We start from the raw sequence: 10786 nt of genomic DNA, 5'->3' as shown, positions 1-10786 counted from the left end.
GAACAAAGTATGGACTTTGATTGACTTGCCCAATGATCGGCGAGCCATTGAGATTAAATGGATCTTCAAGAGGAAGACAGACGCTGATAGTAGTGTTACTATCTACAAAGCTAGAATTGTCGCAAAAAGGTTTTCGACAAGTTCAAGGTGTTGACTACGATGAGAGTTTCTCACTCGTATCTATGCTTAAGTCTGTCGAATCATATTAGCAATTGCCGCATTTTATGAAATCTAGGAAATGGATAAACAAAACTACATTCCTTAATGGATTTATTAAAGAAGAGTTGTATATGATGCAACCAGAAGGTTTTGTCAATCCTAAAGGTACTAACAAAATATGCAAGCTCCAGCGATCCATCTATGGACTGGTGCAAGCATCTCGGAGTTGGAATATACGCTTTGATAAGTTGATCAAAGCATATAGTTTTATACAGACTTGCGGTGAAGCCTGTATTTACAAGAAAGTGAATGGGAGCACTACAACATTTTTGATAAGTATATGCATGACATATTGTTGATCGGAAATGATGTAGAATTATTCTACAAAGCATAAAGGAATGTTTGAAAGGAGTTTTTTCAAAGAAAGACCTCGGTGAAGCTGGTTACATATTGAGCATCAAGATCTATAGAGATAGATCAAGACGCTTGATAAGTTTTTCAATGAGTACATACCTTGACAAGATTTTGAAATAGTTCAAAATGAAACAGTCAAAGAATGAGTTCTTGCCTGTGTTACAAGGTGTGAAGTTGAGTAAGACTCAAAAAACCCGACCATGGCAGAAGATAGAGAGAGAATGAAAGTCATTCCCTATGCCTCAGCCATAGGTTCTATAAAGTATGCCATGTTGTGTACCAGACCTATTGTATACCCTGCCCTGAGTTTGGCAAAGGAGTACAATAGTGATCTAGGAGTAGATCACTGGACATTGGTCAAAATTATCCTTAGTGGAATAAGGATATGTTTCTCGATTATGGAAGTGACAAAAGGTTCGTCGTAAAGGGTTACATCGATGCAAATTTTGACACTGATCTAGATGACTTTGAACTCAATCTGGATACATATTGAAAGTGGGAGCAATTAGCTAGAGTAGCTCTGTGCGGAGCATTGTTGACATAGAAATTTGCAAAATACTTACGGATCTGAATGTGGCATACCCGTTGACTAAACTTCTCTCACAAGCAAAATATAATCACACCTCAGTACTCTTTGGGTGTTAATCACATAGCGATGTGAACTAGATTATTGACTCTAGTAAACCCTTTGGGTGTTGGTCACATGTCGATGTGAACTATGGGTGTAATCACATGGTGATCTGAACTATTGGTATTAAATCACATGGCGATGTGAACTAGATTATTGATTCTAGTGCAAGTGGGAGACTGAAGGAAATATGCCCTAGAGGCAATATTTATTTCCTTATATCATGATAAATGTTTATTATTTATGCTAGAATTGTATTAACCGGAAACATAATACATGTGTGAATACATAGACAAACAGAGTGTCACTAGTCTGCCTCTACTTGACTAGCTCGTTGATCAAAGATGGTTATGTTTCCTAACTATAGACATGAGTTGTCATTTGATTAACGGGATCACATCATTAGGAGAATGATGTGATTGACTTGACCCATTCCGTTAGCATATCACTTGATCGTTTAGTTTGTTGCTATTGCTTTCTTCATGACTTATACATGTTCCTATGACTATGAGATTATGCAACTCCCGTTTACCGGAGGAACACTTTGTGTGCCACCAAACATCACAACATAACTGGGTGATTATAAAGGTGGTCTATAGGTGTCTCCGAAGGTACTTGTTGGGTTGGCGTATTTCGAGATTATGATTTGTCACTCCGATTGTCGGAGAGGTATCTCTGGGCACATCACTTAAGCCTTGCAAGCATTGTAACTAATTTGTTAGTTGCAGGATGATGTATTACGGAACGAGTAAAGAGACTTGCCGGTAACGAGATTGAACTAGGTATTGAGATACCGACGATCGAATCTCGGGCAAGTAACATGATGGGTTTCGTAGTAATTTCAAAAAATTTCCTACGCACACGCAAGATCATGGTGATGTATAGCAACAAGAGGGGGAGAGTGTGATCTACGTACCCTTGTAGATCGACAACGGAAGCGTTAACTTGGTTGATGTAGTCGTACGTCTTCACGGCCCGACCGATCAAGCACCGAGACTACGACACCTCCGAGTTCTAGCACACGTTCAGCTCGATGACGATCCCCGGACTCCGATCCAGCAAAGTGTCGGGGAAGAGTTCCGCCAGCACGACGGCGTGGTGACGATCTTGATGTACTACTATTGCAGGGCTTCGCCTAAGCACCGCTACAATATTATCGAGGACTATGGTGGAAGGGGGCACCGCACACGGCTAAGAATATGATCACGTGGATCAACTTGTGTCTCTAGGGGGTGCCCCTGCCTCCGTATATAAAGGCTCAAGGGAGGGGGCCGGCCGGCCATCATAGGGCGCGCCGGGAGGAGTCCTACTCCCTCCGGGAGTAGGACTCCCCCCCTTTCCTAGTTGGAATAGGATTCGCGGAGGGGGGAAAAGAGGAGAGAGAGGAGGAAGGGGGCCGGCCCCCTCTCCTTGTCCTATTCGGACCAAGGGGGGAGGGGCGCGCGGCCCATCTCTGGCCACCTCTCCTCTCTTCCACTAAGGCCCACTAAGGCCCATATACCTCCCGGAGGGTTCCGGTAACCTCCTGGTACTCTGGTAAAATCCCGATTTCACCCGGAACACTTCCGATATCCAAACATAGGCTTCCAATATATCAATCTTTATGTCTCGACCATTTCGAGACTTCTCGTCATGTCCGTGATCACATCCGGGACTCCGAACAACCTTTGGTACATCAAAATGCATAAACTCATAATATAACGGTCATCGTAACCTTAAGCGTGCGGACCCTACGGGTTCGAGAACAATGTAGACATGACCGAGACACGTCTCCGGTCAATAACCAATAGCGGAACCTGGATGCTCATATTGGCTCCTACATATTCTACGAAGATCTTTTATCGGTCAGACCGCATAACAACATACGTTGTTCCCTTTGTCATCGGTATGTTACTTGCCCGAGATTCGATCGTCGGTATCTCAATACCTAGTTCAATCTCGTTACCGGCAAGTCTCTTTACTCGTTCCGTAATACATCATCCTGCAACTAACTCATTAGTTGCAATGCTTGCAAGGATTAAGTGATGTGCATTACCGAGAGGGCCCAGAGATACCTCTCCGACAATCGGAGTGACAAATCCTAATCTCGAAATACGCCAACCCAACATGTACCTTTGGAGACACCTGTAGAGCTCCTTTATAATCACCCAGTTACGTTGTGACGTTTGGTAGCACACAAAGTGTTCCTCTGGCAAACGGGAGTTGCATAATCTCATAGTCATAGTAACATGTATAAGTCATGAAGAAAGCAATAGCAACATACTAAACGATCGGGTGCTAAGCTAATGGAATGGGTCATGTCAATCAGATCATTCAACTAATGATGTGATCCCGTTAATCAAATAACAACTCTTTGTCCATGGTTAGGAAACATAACCATCTTTGATTAACGAGCTAGTCAAGTAGAGGCATACTAGTGACACTCTGTTTGTCTATGTATTCACACATGTATTATGTTTCCGGTTAATACAATTCTAGCATGAATAATAAACTTTTATCATGATATAAGGAAATAAATAATAACTTTATTATTGCCTCTAGGGCATATTTCCTTCATAACATACCGATGACAAAGGGAACAATGTATGTTGTTATGCGGTCTGACCGATAAAAGATCTTCGTAGAATATGTAGGAGCCAATATGAGCATCCAGGTTCCGCTATTGGTTATTGACCGGAGACGTGTCTCGATCATGTCTACATTGTTCTCGAACCCGTAGGGTCCGCATGCTTAACGTTACGATTACAGTTTCATTATGAGTTTATATATTTTGATGTACCGAAGGTTGTTCGGAGTCCCGGATATGATCACGGACATGACGAGGAGTCTCGAAATGGTCGAGACATAAAGATCGATATATTGGACGGCTATATTCGGACACCGGAAGTGTTTCGGGTGATTTCGGAGAAAACCGGAGTGCCGGAAGGGTTACCGGAACCCCCCGCTAAAGTATTGGGCCTTAGTGGGCCTGAGAGGAGAGAGAGGGAAGCAGCCCAGGAGGTGGCGCGCCCCCTCCCATGGGGAGTCCGAATTGGACTAGGGGAGGGGGGCGCGGCCCCTCTTTCCCTTTCCCTCTCCCTCTCTTTCCTTCACCCTTCTCTCTTCCTAGTTGGACTAGGAAAGGGGAGTCCTACTCCTACTAGGAGGAGGACTCCCCCCTCCTTGGCGCGCCCCAAGGGCCGGCCGGCCTCTCCCCCTTGCTCCTTTATATACAGGGGCAGGGGGGCACCTCTAGAGACAACAAGTTGATCTTCGTGATCGTTCTCTTAGCCGTGTGCGGTGCCCCCCTCCACCATAATCCTCGATAATATTGTAGCGGTGCTTAGGCGAAGCCCTACGATGGTAGAACATCAAGATCGTCACCACGCCGTCGTGCTGACGGAACTCTTCCCCGACACTTTGCTGGATCGGAGTCCGGGGATCGTCATCGAGCTGAACGTGTGCTAGAACACGGAGGTGTCGTAGTTTCGGTGCTTGATCGGTCGGGCCGTGAAGACGTACGACTACATCAACCGCGTTGTGCCAACACTTCCGATTCTGGTCTACGAGGGTACATAGACAACACTCTCCCCTCTCGTTGCTATGCATCACCATGATCTTGCGTGTACGTAGGAATTTTTTTGAAATTACTACGTTCCCCTCCTCCTTGTTCCTTTATATATGGGGGCAAGGGGGCACCCCATAGACACACAAGTTGATCATTGATCCCTTAGCCGTGTGCGGTGCCCCCCTCCATCATAATCCACCTCGATCATATCGTAGCAGTGCTTAGGCGAAACCCTGCGTCGGTAGCAACATCATCACCGTCAACACGCCGTCGTGCTGACGGAACTCTCCCGTGAAGCTCTACTGGATCGGAGTTCGTGGGACGTCATCGAGCTAAACGTGTGCTGAACTCGGAGGTGCCGTGCGTTCGGTACTTGGATCGGTCGGATCGTGAAGACGTTCGACTACATCAACCGCGTTCTCATAACGCTTCCGCTACGGTCTACGAGGGTACGTGGAAGATACTCTTCCCTCTCGTTGCTATGCATCACCATGATCTTGCGTGTGCGTAGGAATTTTTTGAAATTACTACGTTCCCCAACATAAATAGTGTTGCTTTAGACTGGAGGCGGTTTTGTCCTTGTGATGCGTGTGCTTCGGTCACAACCGACATCATTTTTGGGTCATGTTGTGACTGGCTAATGTTTAAGCCCTTGCAGTGGAGGTTTCTCACTTTTCATGTATTGTGCTGTACTTTGCTCAAGTGCAGATTGTCTTGGGTCGTCGTGTTGTTTAGGCCACACCATCTTTGGCGATGCAAGAGAGTGTTGACAGGTTGCGGCATTTTTGGTGATGTATGGGCCGTGTCATCTTGGGTGGTGTACTCTCTTTCTTCTTAATGAATTACATGCAACTCTCATATATGATTGTTTTTTTATAGCCAAGCAATTCTACGGGCTCCTCACAAAATTTTGAATGTTCCACACTGTTTCACTGCCTATCCGAACTCATCTCTCCACCTTTTTTTGTCGGTTGTAGTGCTTTATGGTGTTCTCTCCTCTCATAGTGGCATCCCCTCAACCATGATAAAGGTTGTCGGGGGTCTTCTTTTCCTATTACTCCCTCTCCTTTCCGGTTTACAGGGCCCAAATCTGAAATTTCATCATTCAAGGCAGATGATGAGTGGAGAAATGTATCTCGTACTTTACAAAACTACCCATATTAAAGTAATGCATTAAGCCACTAAATGACTAGAAACATTACATGCATTTGTGAGTTTCTTTTTAAGTCTTGCATGCAAAGATTTAATGTGCCTCGGAATCTCAATAGATGATGGAGATGCGCCCTTTAAATTGGAAAAACGGAAAAATTAAGATAAGCCCTCTAAACCGAAAAGAAAAGAGTATTACTGTAATTCTCAAGGAGATATCCCATCCATTAGATGGAGCTGAGATTATTGTGCTGCCAGCTCACTCCATGTGGAGGGGTTAGCCCAACAATTGAATCATTTTCTGGAGGTGGCAGCCTGGATAAAAGGTGCACTGACCAGTCACTTACAAAATTGTAATGTTTACGCATTGGACATCACATCAGCACATTAGTACCCGGTGCTGAACTGGCACGATCAAAAGAGGCGGAAAGAGCAACGCATCATCTTCTCCCGTGACAGAACATGTGAGCTAGTATGCGCCTTTGCTTTTGGAAGCGGGTATTCGACATGCATGAGCATATATACAAACCGTATACATCTGGTGCCACATCAAAAGCTGGCAAAATTTAAGTAGCCCAGCCACGTAACCCCACTTCTAAGAGGCCCTACAACACAAAGTGACAAGCTTCTCCCGTGGACTCATGTCCATTCGTGCCAGCTAGAGAGAATATGTTGACAATACACATGCACTTTATTTTATGGTTCACAAGCCATGCAATGCAAGCAGCGCGCGCATCTAGCTAAGCTGGTAGGAGGCACCCAGCAGTTTCCACCAGTCCGCCACTGGACACGCATGCGGTTGGACGTACGACCTGCCAACTAATCCTCTCGCGGGTCACGTTGTGTATCTACTACACGGCTGGTGAGCTAGACGCCCCCTCCTCTCCCTCACGAGTCGTGACCCTCAGTTCCTCATCATATTCACCACGATCCCGACGTTGCACTTGCACGAATCACGCACCTGACGGCGACACCCGCGATCTAGCTGCCCAGGCGCCGGCACATGGCGCCTCACGGTCACGGCCCGGACAGTGAAACGGCGGCGCCCGAGTGGCGCGGCACCGTGCGCGCCGCGGCGGCGGGGCCGACGCCCGACCAGGCGTGGGCCCTGCTGGGAGACTTCTGCTCCCTCGACAAGTGGGTGTCGCTGGTGCAGACGTGCCGGAGGCTGGAGGGCGACGACGGCCGGCCCGGGTGCGTCCGGTACTGCGCGGGGCCGGTGAACATGGCGGCGCCGGGGGAGGCGGTCGGCTGGTCCAAGGAGCGGCTCCTCGAGGTCGACGCCGCGGGGCGGTCCTACAGCTACGAGGTGGTGGAGACCAACAAGGGGTTCGGCCGGTACCGGGCGACCATCGGCGTGGAGCCCGACCCGGCCGGGTGCGCGGTCAGGTGGTCGTTCGAGGCCGATCCCGTCGAGGGGTGGACGCTGGAAGGCTTCGTGGGTTTCCTGGAGAAGCTCGCGCATGGCGTCGCCAAGAGGCTCGAAGAGGAGATCATGGCGAACGTCGATGGTGATCCTGCTGCTTTGCGAGTATTTTGATCTTGATTTCCGCTTGTCCTAGTGATACTGGCGACAGTATGTTCGATCACAAGTCCATGCCCTTTTGATTCAAAGCAATTTCATGGAAATTTTGGAGAACTTTACTTGGAAAATTTGCTTCTAGATATTCTTTGATTTGTTTAAATTTAGAACTATCGAAAAGATCTTCTAAAAAAACTATATATGATACATGCCCTATGTGGTAAGTTACCATAAATTCAATATATACCAGCATAAAAGGCGGATATTCAATTTGGCTCTAGGGAGTACATGATCCTGCATGCTAAAAATGAATTTTTACAAATGATTTTTTTTGAAAAAAATAGATATGTTCATTGTCGCACCCAAATGGTACATGCAATTTTGTTAGTGAAAAAGTTAAGCATTTTGACTTGTGCAAAAAAACAAATCGAACGCCAAATGTTACACTTAATTTTGTTTTTTTTCACCGACAAAGCACTGCTATCTCATATGGCATGAGACTTGTCAAGCGCACTTGCCACACTAATATGAACATCTAAAAAAAATCAGAATTTTTAAAATTTATTTACAGAGCATATGCTCCCAAAGCCAAAAATCCGCGTCTCGTAAAACAAACTCTCCAAAATATGTTCCGCAGACTACTTGGCAGACAATCTTTTGGATATGATTATGAGGAATTGGCACGAGAGTATTGAGTGTTGCATTTTCACAAAGCTAAGAATGTCAAACAATTGCTTCATACATGTCCCCTCTCACTGATATTCTTTTCAAACCACACATACCCCCCCCCCCCCCCCCCCTCGCGCGTTGTTCAAACAAACCCTCACCTCCTTGTTTATTGGGAAAGAAATCACTTGCAAGCAAACAACAACGGGTATTTAGCTTTGCCTATGGATTCTCTCCTCATAGCATATCTCAATCTCAACCAAATCAGAAAAATTCTGGTTGAAATACATACATAAAGTTGGCCCATTGCAACGCACGGGTATTTAGCTAGTTGTTTCTAAATTGACGGTTCTCTCTTATTTTATGGTATGAGCTTTAGCCGGTATCTAATGTTTATTCACAACGTAGCGTTGCTCATATGCATGTGAATATGTTGTTTTCGTATTGATAAAAGGTTAGGCGTTTTTGTTGGGTTATATATATGTAGCTATGCAGGAAGAACATACTTTTAACAAAAGGTGTATTTATTCACCCATGCAAATTATGTACTCATGTCACTACCACCTAATACACGCGGACACCTTGTACTCATGTCACTCCCATTGTCGGAAAGGTATCTCTGGGCCCATTCGGTAATGCACATCACTATAAGCCTTGCAAGCATTATAACTAATGCGTTAGTTGCGGAATGATGTATTATGGAACGAGTAAAGAGACTTGCCGGTAACGATATTGAACTAGGTATTGAGATATCGCCGATCGAATCTTGGGCAAATAATGTACCGATGATAAAGGGAACAACGTATGTTGTTATGCGGTTTGACCGATAAAGATCTTCGTAGAATATGTGGGAGACAATATGAGCATCCAGATTCCGCTATTGGTTATTGACCAGAGACGTGTCTCGGTCATGTCTACATAGTTCTCGAACCCGTAGGGTCCGCACGCTTAAAGTTCAGTGACGATCGTATTATGAGTTTTTGTGTTTTGATGTACCGAAGGTAGTTCGGAGTTCCGGATATTATCATGGACATGACGAGGAGTCTCGAAATGGTCGAGACGTAAAGATCGATATATTGGACGAATATATTCGGACATTGGAAGTGTTCCGGGTGATTTTGGATAAAACCGGAGTGCCGGAGGGTTACAGGAACCCCCCGGGCGAAATAATGGGCCTTATGGGCCTTAGTGGAGAGAGAGGGGGGGCTGGCCTAGGGTAGGCCGCACGCCCCTCCCCTCTGGTCCGAATTGGACTAGGAGAGGGGGGGGGGCGCCCCCTTTCCTTCTCCCTCCCTCCCTTCCTTTCCCCCTCCTAGTAGGAGTAGGAAAGAGGGGAGTCCTACTCCTACTAGGAGGACTCCTCCTCCTGGCGCGCCATAGAGGGCAGACCGGCCTCCACCCCTTGCTCCTTTATATACGGGGGCAGGGGCACCTCTAGACACACAAGTTGATCATTGATCCCCTAGCCGTGTCTGGTGCCCCCTTCCACCATAATACACCTCGATTATATCATAGCGGTGTTTAGGCAAAGCCCTGCGTCGGTAGCATCATCATCACCGTCACCACGTCGTCGTGCTGACGAAACTCTCTTGTGAAGCTTTGTTGGATTGGAGCTCAGGGGACGTCATCGAGTTGAACGTGTGCAGAACTCGGAGGTGCCGTGCGTTCGATACTTGGATCGATCGGATCGTGAAGATGTACGACTACATCAACCACGTTGTGCTAATGCTTCCGCATTCGGTCTACGAGGGTACGTGGACGATACTCTTCCCTCTCGTTTCTATGCATCACCATGATCTTGTGTGTGCGTATGAATTTTTTTTAAATTACTACGTTCCCCAACAACCCGTCCCCCTGCGTTGACTTCTTCTTCTTCTTCTTCTTCTTCTTCTTCTTCTTCTTCTTCATCGCACGCCTACCTTGGCCGCTCCTACCGTCGGCGACTACCCCCCTCACCTGGACCTCCTTCCTCCCGCAATCCCACGTCGTTGGATGCGCTCTCCGCCCCCATTGCCGTCGGTTGCCGTCCTCGTCGCCGTCGCAGCATCCGTACTCGCCCCCCCGGTCCAGCAGGAAGCCCTCTCCCCTCACACCGGCACCCTCTGTCATTGCAGCACCTAGCAGCTGCCATCGTTGTTGCATTGTCGTGTCACCGACGCAGCTCTCAATGTCGCCGCTCGCCGCCATTGGTGAGTCAGGTTGAAGCTTTTTATCTCATCGACTGAAGCTTTTTTTATGCCGGTTGAAGCTTTTCTCGCAGATTGAAGCTTTCCATCGTACCAATTGAAGCTTTTTTTCACCTAGGACTGAAGCTTTTTTCACAAGGGTTGCAACTTTTTTATTTTGATTTGGCTGGTTGAAGCTTCCCCTGTTTATGGTTGAAGCCTTTTTCTCTATACACTTAAACCTTTTTTGTCAATGGTTGCAACACTCGTATCGTGGTTGAAGCTTTTTTGTCAAAATGGTTGCAATTCTTTTCCGCTTGCGTGGTGCCGTGGTTGAAGCTTTTCTCTATCTATGATTGAAGCTTTTGTGTCAAATGGTTGTAGCTTTTCCTTGTTGGGCAGTCCGATTGAAGCTTTTTTTAACAACTATTAGAGTTGTTTTATGTGACGGTTGCAACATTTGAATAGGCATGGGTCCGTCCATGGCAGGAGGAGGCCATGTCATCTCCCGTGGCTCAGCCTAGCGCCGACGATGG

The 10786-nt window shown here is 46.6% G+C and overlaps 1 protein-coding gene across 1 annotated transcript; it reads left to right on the top strand.

Annotated features, from left to right (window-relative positions):
* Positions 1-6736: 6736 nt before the first annotated feature.
* Positions 6737-7699, top strand: LOC123058553 (lachrymatory-factor synthase-like). The gene has a single exon (XM_044481264.1). The coding sequence runs from the start codon at positions 6901-6903 to the stop codon at positions 7435-7437; it is 537 nt and encodes a 178-aa protein (XP_044337199.1). The 5' UTR covers positions 6737-6900; the 3' UTR covers positions 7438-7699.
* Positions 7700-10786: the final 3087 nt, after the last annotated feature.

The sequence above is a fragment of the Triticum aestivum genome, chromosome 3A, assembly GCF_018294505.1.
Source record: "Triticum aestivum cultivar Chinese Spring chromosome 3A, IWGSC CS RefSeq v2.1, whole genome shotgun sequence".
NCBI classification, from domain to species: domain Eukaryota; kingdom Viridiplantae; phylum Streptophyta; class Magnoliopsida; order Poales; family Poaceae; genus Triticum; species Triticum aestivum.
This window is presented reverse-complemented; position numbering and strand designations above follow the sequence as displayed.

What these genes read in the sequence shown, in the direction of transcription:
- LOC123058553 (XM_044481264.1), top strand. Translation starts at nt 6,901, where the DNA reads ATGGCGCCTCACGGTCACGGCCCGGACAGTGAAACGGCGGCGCCCGAG.